Genomic DNA, 17,465 nt, shown 5'->3' with positions numbered 1-17,465 from the left:
TGCCCTGACATATGCGGTGCTGAGCCATGGTAGGCCGACTGGCCTTCGGAATCTGCTCAGGTACCGTCACGAGGTAACCGATCGTGTCCACCGGGGTTCGAATCTGGACCTTGCCACCCCCTTCGCTCGGACAGTCATCGGCCAAGGATCGTTCAGATGCAGAGCCGTATATGTTTGGAACAGCCTCCCTGAGGCGGTTCGTTCTGCGCCCACATTAGCTTCTTTCAAATCGCGGTTACTCTCCTGGTTACTACTCGACTGAGTTAATCTCATAATTAGACTTCATTTAATTTCATTTCCCTCATATCCCAATGCTTGTGAATAGGTTAAAACTCCTCGTGCATCCTAAACCTGCGACTATCTATACCACGTGAATCCATATCCGATCGGCCCTAGCACCACACACATTCAAAACCAAAATAAAGATGTAAACTAATCGTACTCACGTGCGATATCGCATGCATGGCATGCTATAGCGCTCCTCCTAATTAGGTTGAGTTAGAATTACTAGAATATTGTAATACTTTATTCTGTAACATATGCTGCAAGCTCTTATGGGTTAACCCCTAGAGCTAAATATACGAATCACTCACTCACTCTCTGTAAGTACAAACACATACTCTTTTACGATCTGCATTAAATTTTTCCACCCTGGATGTAAGATCGGACATAAAGTATGGAATGAGAAAAACGAACTAGTACCATGTGAAGTGACACTGGACGAACGATGAAAACGGCAAGAGTATTGGAGAAGAAGAGGAGGAGGATGACGAGAAGACTACGGGACGAAATGAGAACGAATGAAACAACACAGCAAGAAAATATGAGGATAAAACTGGAGACAAAAGTAGAAATAGTACAAAGGAAATAGCGGCGATAGTAACTAAGAGAGTGAAAGAAACAATAGGAGGAATAGTACAGGCAGAAATACAGAAGATGGTTGTGTTTTTTACAGGAAAAATGGGCTAGCTATGCAAAGAAATAAGGAAACTAAAGAAAGAAAAGGGCAAAAGTGCAGCGAAAACCATGCACGTAAACAATATTGAGCAAAGAAACCTTGTAAAAATATCATATGCGAATATAACCAAGGCAAGTCGAAGAGAAGAGATAGTGATTCAGCCGATTGAACAGCAAACGAGCGAAGAAACTGAAGGAAACATAAAAATTAATGTCAATATAGTGGAACTAGGCGTCGTAGTAAATGGAATAGCCCGTGAAGCGAAAGGAGAAGTTATACTACTAGCTAGATGGTTAGCCTGAAGATTCACAAACAGACGTTTTAAAGAGTTGGAAACAAGGAAGACGCGCGGCCAAGCACCATTCGCCTGAAGTGACTGTCAACGCGACCTCCTTTCTTTTTACGACGCAGCAAAATTTTTAAGCAACGGCAAGAACAAGGCCAGGCTTATTGATATTTTGAAAAAAGCTTCGCAAGATTCTGATGTCATTGTTCAGCAGGCCAGTTGAAGAAGCCTCGAATTACGACAAAGTTACGATCATCGATGAGGGCATCGATCTCCTCGTGATACTGACTGGCTTAGGGTATGATTTGAAAAACGTATCTTCCAAGAAACCCGGCAGAGGATGGACTCCGGAACAATTGTATTCACCAGCAAGTTTTGAATATATGAAGACTATAGCAAAACACATTTTGTTCTTCCATACTTTTAGCGGATGCGATACTACGTCTTCAATATTCAAGCAGAAAAATTAAAATTCTACAACACTGTCAATGAAAATGACAAGTAGAACAAAGCTCTGAGCTTGTTCCGCAAGGCAGACATTTACAAAGGAATGCTTCCTAATCGCATTGTTTGAAGGCAATGTAAATGTTCAATCACTAAACAATCTGAAATTGAAGAACTTCACAAAATTAGTCACGATAGCAAATTCAAGTTTGCGACACTTCCACCTACCTTGGCAGCAGCGGAACAACATACTGTAACGGTACAGCGGTCAGCCAGCACCACGGGTGACAGCTGTAGCCGATGTGACACCGAGGCCCGAGCCTCAGCGAAAGCCTCCGAGGATATACGAAGACGAACCACCAATTTCGCCGCAATAACGCACTTCATACCGCCAAAACAGGCAGCACGTGACGTAAATCTGCGCGTCAAAACCCCACGCACAGGCACGCGCACAGACACGCACTTCACGCGCGCAATGACCACTGGCCAGGAGGACTGGACACACGGACAGAAAAACTGACAGCAGCGCAGCGTGACGATGACGGACGGTGCCACTATAAATAAAGGCACGCGACCGGCAACGTTAGCAGATGTACGGCAATAGGCCTACCTGTCTCACCTATTTGCAAGGCGTGTGACTCATCCTGGAGCGCACGACCTAAATTAGCGTCATTTAGATTTTCGATAACACTTAGAAAGAAAGAAGTAGTGGCCGCGGGAGGCAAATGAAATAATCGAGTCGAGGGAGAGTAGCAATTTGAACAAACTAAAGTGATAAGAGCCGAACCGACAAATTCTGGCATATTTTATTTTTAATTTATTTAGTTTGTTAAATTTTCTTTTATATCGTAGATTTTAAGTTTATTTTTATGTTATATTATTTGATTTTGATTGTATCATTTCGCGTGACTTTAATTTCATTAAAATTGTTGAATGAATAGTAAAGTGCATAACGGGGTTTGTTTCTTTGTCGATCACTATCGTAAAGATTAGATTTGACAGGCAGCCACGCAGTCCCTGGTCTGCAAGTCTGCAGCTGTTTCTGGATCTTCTATCCGCAGCTGATTGATAGGGAGACGGCCTCTGCTGCACAGGTCCGTGATTAGAAGGGCACACCGGCTAACCAGTGTCGTCGACAGGTGTCATACGCTGCAGTACTTATCTCTGAACCGGTCGCACATGTTGCATTTGTCGACAAAACGGGAGTTACTACTGTAGTGATTGTTCATAAATTGAGGCGGCTTACCATTACGTCTAGTCTGCATAGCTAACATCTTGGTCTTTTAGGCGAGTTTTATTAAGCCATCTTTTTCCCAAACAAGAGGAGGTCCAAAATTTAATGATTATTTAATTCGATAGAATTCGGAAGAACTCACTCGGCATGGTTTCTCTCAGGCTGTGAGCCTCAGGAACCGGGTTCGTTACAATACATACAGGACGTACCTGCAGGAGCAAATGTGGATGGAGTATGAAGCTGACGCTACGAAATGGGGCTGGGAGAAAACTAATCGTGGACTAGAACCTGTCGCTAAAATTGCCAATCTAGCATCAGAATTTTTGCCGAAGACAATTTCGTGCAAATGCAAAACGATGTGTGGAAAAATGTGTGGTTATCGCAAAGCAGGGCTCAAATGTTCTGTCTCATGCTACAACTGCGGCGCAGAAACGTGTGATAACATCTTCGTAATTCGAGGGCTGCTCGATGAAGATAACATCGATGGTGACATGAACCTACCTTTAGAAGGAGTTACCACCAATCCTTCTAAGCTTCTGGAAGAAGTTATCAATACTCACGAGGAAGAATCAGACGATCCAGACCTGGCCGGACCACCGGCTAAACTTTCTAACCGGTTATAATTCGAATTTTGAAGGGTTTACAAAAGTGTACTGAAGAACAAATTAATGTCAATTTTTTTCATTGCAAAAGTTATATAATTCAAGAAATGGTTGATTTACACCCCTCTTTCCCTTTACCGTAGGTGTGCGTACCAAAAATATCAATCTCACAACAAAACAAAGATCGGCATCAAAGTTCTAGTAAATTTAATTTTCAACAAATTAGTGTATCATCGTTTACACGAAAAAATCAATAATAAATGAGATTATACCATATTTAGGTCTACCCCCCCCCCCCCCCGCCTGTTTTCAGGCCTCAATCGAAAAATATCAATCCTAATTCGCTGCCGCGAATCTTGATTCAGTCGCCGGCCCCTGGAATCCCTATAACCCATCAACCCGAAATCTAATCCAATGCACACTCCAAATGGTCGATACGAATATTTCGGCATGCCGTTCGGGCTTAAAGGTGCACTGTTGGTGTTCCAGTAGTCAATTAATGCCGCGCTCAAAGTTTTGAGCCCATGTGCTGCTGTAGCTGAGAAATTTAGACACCTCAAGACGTTGCTGAGCGCTTCATCGAAATCGAGATTTTCCTTCCACATTCAGAATTGCCGGTTAATGAAACGCGAGATACCCTACCTAGGTTAGGTACTACGGGCAAGTGAAATCCGACCGAATCCGCGTGAAATTTAAGCACTGACCGAACTACAAAGATCGCGTACGGCCACTCAAGTCCGTCAATTCATTGGCCTCACCTCGTACTTCAGACAATTCATTTAAAATTTCTCACAATGAATGGGGCCATTATATCCCCTCCCTAGTTTTAAGAGAGAGTTGAAGTGAACCGAAAAGCATTATCAAATCCACAAAAGGATCGTTCAAATTCTGACATCTGAACTGGTTGTAGTAATCCTTGACACTAGCGTGAAACCCGAATTGCACACCGATGATAGCTGCAGAGGGTATGGAGCTACCCTTATTTAGCAACGGAACCTCGCGTGTTAGCTTATGACCGTTGCCACTCCACCGATCGCTATCACTCCTATGAGCATCAAAAAACTTGGCCGTTGTTCGCGCAGTGGAAAATTTCCGATATTACCTTTTCAGGTAGCATTTTACAGTTCATACAAACTGCAACCCTTTGAAAGCTTCGCGCACGGAATACGATCTTACCCCTCGCGTTAATCCATGGTGGACAGTACTGTAGTCATACGACTTCGACATCGTGCGTCGCGAAGGTCGATGCATGGCACACACAGATTACCTATCCAGGAATCCACCTCCTACACGCGAGAGCATACTTGCCGTAAGACCTGATACCGGAAACGTAAGGGGCGTTTCAATGATCGAGCTTCATCAAGGGTTGCTGCCAGTGTAGGAACTACGTGATGCCGAAATGGTGGAAATTATTTCCCAGTGGAAGAACAAAATTTTTCCTAAGGATATCACCTGCACGTACTACATTCGAAATATCATTTTGCTTAAGAAGGTAGAGCGTAGCAAGACTAGCTCTTGGCTTCCGATAGTACCTTGAATGGTTACTCGTCAACCATGTCCGTTCAGAGATAAAACACCTAGGCTTTGACAAAATACGCGATAAAATTCACGATAAATTCCGGTCCTCATCCATGTCAAAAGTCGTGAGAAAATCCGTATAAGCTTGCGTTCATTCATGTAAAGCATGCAAGAGTGCATCTAGCGCTTAGAAAATCCAGTTACACCCAATACCGACGGTAGTTGTTCCATAAATTGAACCGTGCAAGCGAACAAAAGGAATACGTCTATGTAATTATTGACATGTTCACGAAGTATGTGTTACTTAAGCATACTGAGACACTTGACCGTCAGCCTCTTTGGACCACCTATTCGGGTAATTGAGGATCAGGGTCGCTACTTTATCAGTGAACAATTCAAAGAATTCTGTTGAGAGCACAATATAGCTGTGTATTCGGTCACGACAGGCGCAAGCAGAACAAATGGTCAGTTGACGCAAACCTTAACCCTTAGGGGCCACACCTCATGCAGGTCACATAGCAGCCACATGGGGTAACTCATTACCCCAAGCTGAAAAACCTAGTTGTATAAGACATATGGGTGTTTTAAGTCTCTAACCGATTGTTTCATGTTTGTTAAAGAGTTTTTCAACATTTCTAAAGATTTTTATCAGACAATTTATAGATGGCGTTCTCAAAACTGATCATATATATGTGAAAATTCAGCAAAATCGGTTTTTTTCTTAAAAAAATTCATTACTTCGACATTTTTCAATATTAAGGGCTAAAATTTTGAGATTTTACGCACAACATATACCACTACCATAAACAAAATAACAATATCCGCCGATCGTTCAAAAAGTATATTTATTTTTCAAAATTACTGGAGGGAAAAATGAAAAAAATTACAAATCATAAAATTTGCTTTTTTCTTGTTTCATTAGCTTTTAAATACACATTTTAGACCTCTAATTTCACTTTTTATGAGCCGGTGTGGCTACTAAGGGTTAAATAATCTATTGACTTTAATTGAAAATAACACAAATAGCGTATAGAGAGAAGAATTGAATGCGGTCCAAATAGTTCTGAACTGGGTTCTGAATAGCACGCGCTGTAGAGACATGGAATACTCAATAACAGCGATAATGTTCGGTATCCAGGCTTAAACACTTGGCCTCCAAACCCAGGGAGGTTATTCTCCCAACCTCAGTGACATATGTTTTATGGGTAGCATTAAGTAAAAATTTTTACAATTGAAGCTACTTTTCGTAGAAGAAAAAATACTTGATCCATCTTCATATCACATGACCGAATATTAAATGACATTTACAGCAACGAGAATATTCCTGCCGAAAATTAATATTCCATTTATTACTAGTACAAAGCTATTTCAATTGATGTTACAATTAGAAAAAACAATAAATTTGCCAAATATAATAATTTGATCGCCGCAATAAAACTCTTTTCTCAGTGCAATAAAATTCATACTATTATGATTTTTACTGTATTGTTATAATTAATATTAAAGGCACTATGATACTCAACTTTAATACTTATCAGGATCTCACCTTTGCTCGCTTGGATGAACTGATGAAGCCAATCTTTGAGATGGAGAGCACCTTGACTGTGACGCGTTGCAAGTGCCTCTGGAGACCACCAAAGAACAACATGATCCAAAATACTTGAGACAGCACCCCAAGCAACTTCCTGATAATGAGTTGATACCTTTTCCAAAATGCCTTTTTTTAACCTGTATTCACCTATGAGACCAGTAAATTTTCCATTCTAATTAATTCATACTGTATTAGCTGTGGCATAATTGAAATACAATATTTATTTGACCCTGAGGGCGTAGAATAGCTGTGCACCGATTTTGTAACTACCTTGAATAAACTTCACAGCATCAGAGCCAAAGAGTCCAGGAGAAATATCTTTAGCCACGTTGAGAATTTTGCCAATAAGTTTATTTTGAGCATTCACCAATGTTTGTATACTTTCCGTATTTGATTCCACATGACCAGGCAATGTGGCATTTGAAATGGGAGGAGTCATATGTCTTGTAAGAGCACTGTGAAAAGAGAAAAAATAATTTAGTTAATATGGGCTCTTAAAGTATGGATTGTATGATAATCCTGCGTCAATTTACCATCTCATAAATAAATCAAAGTTCTGTTGGTTTTCAGTGGAGTTCTAGAGTTGAAAACGCTAGAGTGATTATTGGATTTATCAATTGATTTAACATGGTAATGTCTTTTCACTTTTTTTACACTTCAAGTCTTTTAGGCACCATATCAATCTTCATCAATGAAATTCAATCTTTGGAAATGTTCATATAGTAGAAGTTGTGGTGAATTAAAAGGTAAATTGCGTTACGTCCTTTAGACCTTAGATTATTTTTCCACACTCTTACAGCTATCTTAGACCTTCTTATCATCACCTCACTGCCTCGGTTCACATACCGTATTAATATCGATAGCTTCCTCTACTTTAAACTGTAATTAGCCAGTCCCTTGCATCCTTACTCCATATATATACGCTCAAGTAATCTTTCATTCGGCCAACATCTGAATTCACCTCTGTTCTCTTTTTCCTCCTACACGCCTCATTGTGCTCCCCAGATTTTTTACAATAACTCAATTATACACTCCAACATTCAATACTCCAATGTAAGTTTCTCTTATTTCTTCTTATCCATTATATGTTCACGTAACCGGTGGATCAAGAACCCGAAATAGGCCGTAATAAGATCACAGCTGGGTATCGATGCAATCAGCAATAGCCACTTGTCGTGATCACAATCATACACCTCTTAACAACAGCATTTTTTTTTTCAATCAATTTTTGTAATTTGTAATTGAAAGAAAAAATGCTGTTGTTAAGAGGTGTATGATTGTGATCACGACAAGTGGCTATTGCTGAGTGCATCGATACCCAGCTGTGATTCGGTAATTTGTAATTTGAATATAATCTATTGAAAAAACGCCATTCAAGCAGCGCCGCCTTAATCAGAGAGCTAGATATCGCGCTCAGAGGATTAAACCAACACGTTATAAACTTCGTAGACCACTTGTTGACAATCTCCCAAAATTTCAACGATCACCTGAAACATCTTGACTGTCTATTCAAAAAACTCGTCGAGTGTCAACTGACGTTGAGCCTCAAAAAGTCCAAATTCGTTAAACAGGAGACCGAATTCTTCAGAAACATCCTGCCCACCAACGTATTGAAACTCAAATTTATATATTTGTCACGGTTATGGAATGGTGCCTTAAATTTTGTATGATGAAACTCCAATATTTCGTTACGTCCTGAGTGGAGAATTTTTCTCGGAATTTGTTGTCTGTACCAAACAAACAAAGACAAAATGAAGGGCTATGTTTGACTAGGGGCTGAACCATTATTGCGTATAACAAAGATGCTTTTATATTGTGACGAGGGGTGAACCTCGCACTTATTCGGGGAAGAAAGGAGGGAGACGAGAGACGGGGAAGAGTAAAGTTACACGCCGTGATTGTGGAAAAGCAGAAACTCTAATTTATTCGTCTTATGATCGGTCTCGAGGGATCTTATGTACTAGGTAACAGTAGGGTTGGTCCCACGTGGCGGCTGGTCACGCCCCAGTCGGTTAGCGTTATCTTAAATCTAATTCCTTAAAACTAATGATCAGGTATAAATGATGGTGTGAGTGAGAGGGTGTGTGTGTGTGTGCGGGTATGTGTGAGTGTGTGTAGGAGGGGGAAGATCTGATGAGGATGCAGTGGTGTGATGTGGTGGCGGGAGGAGGAGGCGATTGGCGTGGTAGTTGCACTAAGGAGCAAAATGTTGATCAGCTGACCTTTTCTGCCGCGTGAACGTGGTATCGAGGTGGCTTCCTTCCTATTCCGAAGTTGGCACAAGAGTGACTTCTCCGGCCGGCCCGGCGCGTCTTCGGGTGCGCCCGGGCCGGTTCGGCATTGTTCGGCCCCGCTCCGCGGGTTTGGGGCTTATTGTGGCGTGCACGCGGGGTGCAACGTCACAATATTCGCAAGGAAACAATCTTTGATATTTTTTTTGCAGAGGTAGCTGAAAACGAATTTGATTTTGGCATTCCGTCACTATCCAAAGGCAACACAAAACCGACCAATCGGTTTGTTGCTGGATCATATTGTATGCAGTTAATAATGCGCGTGGCTTCTTCACTCAGCCAGATAGAAAAGGGAAATTTCCGGTCGTTTAGAAAAGGTTCAGTTCCTCGAATCGACATTTACCTTAAATAATTGGAGCGCTTGATTTATGTATAGTACGACTTGTGATGTCCGTTACACTTCATCTTTTATTATATGTCTTTATCTCATAGCGTACATGCCGATCACATAGTTTTATTTAATATATACAGTTTACATAGTTTATATTATGTACATACTAGGTACGGGTATTCTGAACGCGGCGTCTTGCCGGGCGCTCGGGAGACAACTGTCTCTCTCTCATCCGCCGTCCCATGCGTGCCCGAGGCACCTCACACACACTCATACACACCCCCACCCGCCACGCTCTCACACCATATCGGATATACTCCAACTCCCCTCTTCTAGGTTTTGAACTTAGTTGTATATTATATTTTTATTTTTATTTTTATAATTTTGCAATTCTTGTAGAGCGTCGCGGCTGCTCGCCTTGTATTTCATACTTGCGCTTTGAGTATCTGCGCTTCACTGAATCACTTTTTTCTGGTTGGCTTTTGGAATTTTCGTTTAAACACTTATCACTTTTTTCACTAACAATATTTCTCTCCTCGTCATTTAAGGTAGTATTCTTATCTCTACGGTGAGGTTCATCACAATTTACACCTTCCCCTCTTCTAAGATCATGACCTAAGCTGGTCTGAAAAATCTGATTTTTATGACGCTTTGTTACAAATCCGTCGTCAAATCGTACATTATAACTGACAGGTGAACGCTGTTCAACTATAACGGCTTTCGAGTTTTTACTTGTGTCTTTGCGATAATCTTTGGCATAAATTATTTCGTTAACAGAGAATGTGCCTTTTCTATTGCCGTGTTTGAATCGTTTTTGGTCAAATTGATTTTTTTCTACTGTGCCTACTATGTCGGATCTTAATAAATCGAATCTTGTGCGTATTTCCCTTTTGAACATCAATTCTGATGGTGTTTTATTAGTAGTAGCGTGTGGGGTGTTACGGTAATCGATTAAAAATCTGTTTATCGCAGAGTCTAGAGGATATCCGTCTTTGATCATTTTGTCAACTTTCGTTTTTACGGTTTTAACGAAGTTTTCCGCTGCGCCGTTAGTGGCTGGATAGTAGGGCGGAGAAAACGTGTGTTTGATTTTATACATTTTCAAGAACTTTCTGAACTCATCACTTGACAATTGCGGACCGTTGTCTGACACCAAATGCTTTGGGATACCGTATCTAGAAAAAATTTCGTCTAGTACTTTAATCAGCTTATGTGCGGTTGTGTCTTTTTTCATGTTTATCACTTCAGTCCATTTTGAATGCGCATCTACTACTATCAAAAACATGCAATTGTGGAAAGGCCCCATGAAATCGATATGTATTCTTGACCACGGGGTACTCGGCCATTGCCAGGGTGTAAGTGATGTTTTCGTCGGTTCTGGTCTATTCTCTAAGCAGATTTTACAGCTATTTGCTAAATTTTCGATATCTTCATCTAAGTACGGCCACCAGAAATAATTTCTGGCTAGCTGCTTCATAGACTGTGCTCATAGAAGGAAGTGGCAAATTTGCTGTGAGAGTTTCATACGCAATTTTACCTCCTGTCATGAATACGTATGCAGCGAATTTCTTCATTCCTACATCGTATTTGTATTCTTTTCCCTTACTATGAGACTTTGCGGCTGCTGCTTCATTGAGCATTTTCGGGAGTGATTATTTGGTTATTTCTTCTTCTGTTTCTTCCTCTTCCATTTGATTTTCCGTAAGTAATACTTTTATTGGTCAAACATTCGTGAGCGTATCAGAGTAATTCGTCCTGTAATTATTCTGGTCGTTTATTCCCCCCGCAATCCTACTTGATTTTCTCGCTCATTTTCTTGTAAATGTTAGAGTTGAACAGTTCAGGGAGTAAGATGCGGGTAATTATTTTACTGAAGAAGAAAGAATTTTAAGAGCAAAAGAAAGAATGTATTTATTGAGTTGACCCTTAGCGGCACACATTTTTCCTTACTTACTATCGACTTGAAATTTGGTACTCGGGGGTTTTTGGGGTCATTGATTACGAATCTGCACTCAAAATTTGAAAATTCAAGATAGTGGATTCAATATGGCTGACCAAACGTGCAAAAACTCGTTTGACGAGAGCGAAAGTTGGTACTCGGAGTTTTCAGGGTCGCTGATTACGAATCCGCACTCAAAAGTTAGAAATTCAAGATGGTGGATCCAATATGGCGGACCAAAACGCAAAAAGTCGTTTGACCTTCGCAAATCATAAGACCCAAGATCTTTTCCATACTTTTAAATCAATTGCAATCGTTTTGCGGTCATAAAATCCGTCATTTGAAGTGTACAGCCGCCATATTGTGTCCGCCATTTTGAATTTTGCAAATCTGAAAACGAATTCGGAATCAGCGACCCTAAAAACCCCGGCCTACCAAAAATCGTAAGGATACTCTTAAAACTGTCTTCAAGAATACATTTTTTCTCAAAAAAGTGCTATTGTTCAGAATTTGTTAATTTATATGAACAAATTAACAAAACACAAAAACAATTTGAAAATAAACTTTGATCCTCTAACATATCAAGATCATAAAATTACAAAAAAAGAAACTGGTTAAATCGAATAAAACTACTCTGAAATCGTAAAAACGTGTTTTAAAACAGGTGGCATTCTGGAATGCCACTATGCTGCTAAGGGTTGAGTGAGCTAAGTGAGCTACTGCCATCGCGGCCGCAGTTCGTGAACAACCTGACGCTTACATCGGATATCAAGCCGTACGTGCATGCGCCTCTGTACAGTGTGAGGCACTATTTCTGTCAGTGTACATTCGTATGCGCCAAACTTGCTTTAACAGTGAAATATTGAGGGAATTAGCAAATGTTTCTTCGAAAGATGAGAAGTGCTGCTCGGGTTGTTCAACACTTTTGTGTGCTGATAAAATTGGCAATCCAATTTCTTCAGGTTGTGTTGGTAGTTCGAAATTCGAAGTCAGAATATCTTGATAATTTTGAACATTCGTATCTGAGTATGGAAAAGTCTCGTGGTTACTCTGCACAGTTGTGATGAGTCACGAATTTCACTGTTCTGAAAGGTATCCTGTGGAACAAATGGATCAAGATTTTCGACGTCTTTATTTTGAAAGTTTGGTTGCTGCTACTACTGCGGATGCAAAGACTCTTTTGTGTTTGATTTTTCCGAGAATTGAGCCTTTTTTTTGTTGCCAGAGTGAAGATTAGCGTGCCTGTTAAAGTAAGAAATGACCCATCTACTTTTATGACGTTTTACTGCTTTAGTAAAGTTTAATACCACGCCGCATACGGGACAAGTAATGTAAGCTATGTGTCAGAAATTCGTAGACGGGTTCTGAGGATCGGCTGCAGGTGTGATCAAGATTTTGATTTCACTTTTCGATTTTCGATGTAATTTGGGGTCCAGATTTTGTCTGTCATTTTCTATAAACGTACAAATCACATCAGCCACCTTTTTTCGATTTAAACTTGAGTGTAAGTAGTTAAGATATAAGAGTTCTGGATTCTAGTTCCAATTTCCGCCACCAGCCCCCCTATTCCTACAGGCCGGGGCGACTGCAGCGCCGCTAGGGAGGAGGGGGTGAGCGAGAGGGGGAGGGAGGGATTCCTGTCGGGTCTTGTTCGACGGCGGGAGGATCTAAGTTAGATAACGCTAGACCACTTGAAAAAATTCCTGGAAATGCTGCCTTTCAGCTCATGCCGATAATAAACGCAGTAGGATAGGGACACAAGGAGGAAAATAAGACCATGCCAGAATAGTTGTGAATGTGCTTATGCATCATTATGAACCATCGCAAAACCCTTATGCACAAATTTACTAAGCGTTTCAGTCTTGGCTAATCGTCGCATAGTCGGATTCTCACCATCTGGGTGCAATAATTACTGACTGCTGCTAGGTTTTCTCAAAAGGCTTCTCCCAGACAACCCTTTTCGTCAGGTCCCATTAACATAAATCACCCGGTCAAGAGTCTAGGGATCAGAATTCATCTCTATGCCGCTGGAAGCCACTCTTTACCAGCCGATTCTCCCACTGTGTATCTTCAAAGTTTTTTTCCCTGAGAGGGAAGGGATAGGCGTGTGCAGGCTAAGACGTGGTTGACCACAATTTTTATCTTGGAAGCTGCTGCTACAGACCGCGAAGCCCCTCCCCTCCCACCCTCCCGCCCTTACGCCCTACCTTGCGATCCTTCGGCATAAGGACAGCACATCCATGGCAGACTCATTAGTCTTACATAACACGTGAAAGTTAAAAGTTCAGAATATCAGCGTCACCAACGTCAAAGTCATGGCCGCCGAAGCATGCATGGGACTCGTCCAGCAGATAGAGGAGGCGTACAATTTGCTGCGCGAGTAAACTCCCGGAGAAGAAAGTCACGATGTCTTCAATCATTGGATCGGTATTAGAGTGGCAAATATAAAAGTTTTGCAAGATATTCCACAACAGTCGAGAATGAGTGTGGGGGCGAAACAGCAAGTCCAACGTAAGATCTCCCTCATACAATCCTGGGTAGCAAAGATCCAGCAGCAACAGCGGCAGCATGGCTTGGTGACAGGCGGCAATATTGGCAGTTCTGCGGGTGTACAGTGGGACGATGTCGATAACGCTTTTGCTAACCGGATTCGCACCGGCATTGTGACCAATCTTGGCCATAAGGATTTGGAGGTCTATCTGAGTGACGCGCGGCGGATCACCGTAGGAAAATTGAAACTGGCACAGCGTAATGAGGGGAATGTGAAGGTCAACATGATATTGACATGCAAATTTGAACACGTCAAGCATGACAAGGTCGCTGCGGAAGTTAAAAGCTTCAATACATCCAACGTGACGATCCTCCCATCGAGTGATATAGACGGCTGGTTTGTGAGTAGTTAAGATATGAGAGTTCTGGCGCACAATGGCGGCGTTTCGAGGGGTGGTTCCCCCCATTCCTACGGGCCGGCCGGGCCGGCTGCAGCGGCGCGCGGCGGGGGGGGGGGGGCGCCACGGGCGCGCGAGGGGTCCGCGGGGGGCGGGGGGGGGGGGGGGGGGGGGCAAAATCCTATCGGGTCTTGTTCGACGGCGGGAAGCTCGAAGTTAGATAACGCTAGACCACTTGAGAAAAATTCCTGGAAATGCAGCCTTTCAGCTCATGCCGATAATGAATGCAGTGGGTGGTAATGTAAATAAATCTGTACATACTAAATTTTATCATAAATGCCGGATGCAGCTGTTGAAATAAATCTGTCACACATAAAAGATTCTTCGAAAATTATTAAAAAATGCCAGATGTCGGTTACGGGAGGATGGAGAGCGGGGGCGGTGCATCAAAACGGTTACGGGACGATGGTGGGAGGAGCAAGTCAATTTCAAAATAACAATTAGATACACCGAACAGATGTTTTTATTTATCCTCAATTACATTTAGCTTTGCAGCTTCTATATAATGATTGATCATATTATCAATAATTTCAACAATTAACCTTATACATATTATTCTCTACATTCTTACATTCAACATATTACTCTAAAAATTGGCTTATACTAATTTCTTCACCGTGCCACTAATCGGACTGTACTCAACTACCCGATCGTGCAAGATCATACAGCAGGCTGCGGTGTTTCGAGGAAATTCTACGCTTGCTTCAAATTCCAGCCGGATGTCCACCGGTCCGGTTTTCAACGATTTATTTTGTTTTGAGCAATCGATGACGATCAGGGGCGCGCGTTTTATAAATTCACTTTTCGAGAGCAGAGGTTCGGCTTCCTTGTTGTAGTAGGATGTTTGAAACTGGACATACATATCGTACAGAATGGCGTATTGATTATTGGAAATATCTAGATTGAAATTCCCATAGGGGTAACACTGTGAGTTGAGAAAGAGTTTCACATCTCTTATTCTACAATGATCGAATTCGCTAGCATTTTTCAATGCCTCGTTTTTCCTTGCAGTTTGGAATCCCATTATGACGTATCTAGGCTTCTCCAGCTGTGTCGATGTCTTGACCGCCCAGACATGCCGCGTCGTTGATGGCAGCATCGGATACACGTACGTTTCCCAAGAACGAAAACTCATGGGAATGGCCGAGTCCTTGGCGATGTAGTTGAGTAGCTGGATTTTCGGCTTGTCGGCTAGTTTGATGTAGGGCAGCAGCCACTCGACTTTTTTGAGGGTAATTTTAAACTTCTCGGTAGTGTTTGTCTGAAGTACAGCATTTAAATCGGTGTTAGTGCGTGTGAGAATCAACTCATGTTTGGCATTAACGACGACTCGGCAATAATCCTCGGCGAATCCCAGCAGATAACGCAGCGGTATAACGACATCAAAATTTCCAGCATCATCGGCCAGGTTGATATCGGCAACGCTCAGCCAACCGGTGTTCTCCAAGCCGTGCTGTTGCCCTGGGGTGAGGGATAAGTATCCCTTCATGATGCTGGTGATGCCCACATTTTTATTTCGATCAATTTCCACACCGTTCAACTCGTACCGAATTTCCTCAAACATATGGCAAACAGCCATGTTGACCAACTTTGTAGCGGCCACCATGGAATAATCTTCTTTTGTAACTTTCCCGTGAATGTGCAGGGAGCTTTTTCCGGTAGCACGCACTCGTTCTGATTTTGAACGGAAATTCGAATTTCATCGTTATTCCCAAAAGTCGATGATGCAAATGGCTGGTGAGCGTGAACCTCAGAGTGTGCGATCGATTCGTCGAATGTCACGGGTTTCTGTATTCTTATTATTTCCTCCATGGTAACACGCACAGGATGCAGCGAACACGAATTTTTATTTTTCAAAATTTCCACGTAATCGAAGACCTAGACTCTGGAGAAACCGAGCGTTCAGAGGTGTCAGCTTCAGCGGAGATGTCAGCTTCGTCAATGGTGCTGGACGACTGATGATATTTGGCCATGACGTCTCGCTTTTATAACTTTTGCCTGACTTTTTCGTCTCAAATACAATCCCCATGATTTCACCGATTTTACATGTAAGCGTACCGTTATCGTTTCTCCGCGGAAATTAATCAACTCGTCGTCTTGATCGACTATCCGCAGCTGTATATTCTGTATCGACTGTACGGCGATTGGGAGGTAAATGATGTTGGCGGGAACTTCAACAATCTTATATCCAGATGGGGAAACATTCGTGAATCGTGTGAGCCTGACGTCCGCTTATGTACGCCCCGGTGGTTATGTTGCACTCAACGCGTATGGTATTAACTTTCAGTATGGCTACCGGTAATTCGGACTTATGCGTAACGTTCCGTGCTAGCTCAACCGCTTTAAACCCCAATAAGCGGCCAATGGAATCCTCGGGTTTGAAGTCTACTACTTGATTGCACGTAACTTCACTGTTTAGCTCGTTGTTGTTGGCCTGCAGACTAAGGGAGATGTCGGAAGGTAGTTCCTTGTGCAGAAAACTTTGAATATCTTCAATTTCGTAGCTGCCTGTGGGTATCGTAATGACTGCCCGGCTGTTGTCCGCTCGCTCCAGGTAAAATTTATTACACTTCTCTTGAATATTGGGTATTGAATTGAATGTCATGAACTCGACGAGTCCGAGAACATAGTTTTTCGTCGACGATAACTCGATTGGGGGAAAGTATTGAGCCTCCAGCAGGGATGAGGTGCCCGACAGTGTTAACGACAATGATTCGGTCATGACTGATGCTCGCCAATGTGACACCGCTCTTTTTATAGCTGCCCGCTGAGAAATTTGAGGCACAAGTGACCACAAATCACAGTATCGTATTCCTGATACCTCTTATGATTGTATTTTACGCTACCAACACCGAGATAGTTCATCAAATCCCTAGGTGGTTGCAAATCACCAAAACTATCGAAATACACAACGTGATCACCGTTTTTCTTATATGCAACCCAATGTGTCCCGGGGCCGTTCTTATCATCAAGATTAATAATTGCGGATTCTCGCTTCTTCGGTCCTGATGATGGTAGACCATTCCGCATGAAAACGCCGCGAAAATGTGGAATTCTCATATCTTGAGCATATTTGTGTAAATCAACGTTGGTGAGTGCTCGGCGTGGTAGCTTTATTAGTTTTTTGTTGGTTGTAAGTACAGACCCATGCCACTGCGGTACGGTCTCAGGTATGATCCCTTGCCCAACGCAATCGCCTCCATTGTTGCATTGTGTCGTTTTGTCTCACACAACTGATGTTTGTTGGCGCTAGCCTCGTTGACTGCTTTAGCTATGCCTGCAGCACCACCTGCTAGAGCTCCCGTTGCGCTTAGACCAGCCAA

General features: G+C 42.2%; 3 protein-coding genes across 3 annotated transcripts in view; all 3 read right to left on the bottom strand.

The window, feature by feature from the left end:
• Positions 1 to 7,310, bottom strand: part of LOC124416179 (coiled-coil domain-containing protein 142) — a 320,435-nt gene extending 313,125 nt beyond the window's left edge. Inside the window, exons 1-3 of the mRNA XM_046897102.1 lie at positions 7,288 to 7,310; positions 6,904 to 7,088; positions 6,589 to 6,780 (exon numbers count right to left, since the gene is read on the bottom strand). Of these exons, the coding sequence (XP_046753058.1) occupies positions 6,589 to 6,780; positions 6,904 to 7,088; positions 7,288 to 7,310 (400 nt within the window). The remainder of the gene's footprint in view (positions 1 to 6,588; positions 6,781 to 6,903; positions 7,089 to 7,287) is intronic.
• A 2,321-nt stretch (positions 7,311 to 9,631) lies between these two features.
• Positions 9,632 to 10,895, bottom strand: LOC124416177 (uncharacterized protein K02A2.6-like). The gene is made up of 2 exons (XM_046897101.1): positions 10,793 to 10,895; positions 9,632 to 10,740 (listed from the first exon to the last, which is right to left on the bottom strand). Exons 1-2 carry the CDS (start codon positions 10,893 to 10,895, stop codon positions 9,632 to 9,634), a joined length of 1,212 nt encoding a protein of 403 aa, XP_046753057.1.
• Positions 10,896 to 14,740: 3,845 nt separating this feature from the next.
• Positions 14,741 to 15,721, bottom strand: LOC124416176. Its single transcript, XM_046897100.1, has one exon. The coding sequence runs from the start codon at positions 15,719 to 15,721 to the stop codon at positions 14,741 to 14,743; it is 981 nt and encodes a 326-aa protein (XP_046753056.1).
• Positions 15,722 to 17,465: the final 1,744 nt, after the last annotated feature.

This window comes from Diprion similis, chromosome 2 (genome assembly GCF_021155765.1).
Source record: "Diprion similis isolate iyDipSimi1 chromosome 2, iyDipSimi1.1, whole genome shotgun sequence".
Taxonomy (NCBI): Eukaryota; Metazoa; Arthropoda; class Insecta; order Hymenoptera; family Diprionidae; genus Diprion; species Diprion similis.
Note: the sequence above shows the minus strand (reverse complement) of the source record. Positions and strands in the feature narration are given on the sequence as shown.

Bases quoted from the DNA above. Each gene is read 5' to 3' on its own strand.
- LOC124416177 (XM_046897101.1), bottom strand. From the start codon at position 10,895: ATGCTCAATGAAGCAGCAGCCGCAAAGTCTCATAGTAAGGGAAAAGAA. The intron at 10,741-10,792 runs GTAAAATTGCGT...TCCTTCTATGAG, and splicing joins ATACGTATTCATGACAGGAG to CACAGTCTATGAAGCAGCTA.
- LOC124416176 (XM_046897100.1), bottom strand. From the start codon at position 15,721: ATGGCTGTTTGCCATATGTTTGAGGAAATTCGGTACGAGTTGAACGGT.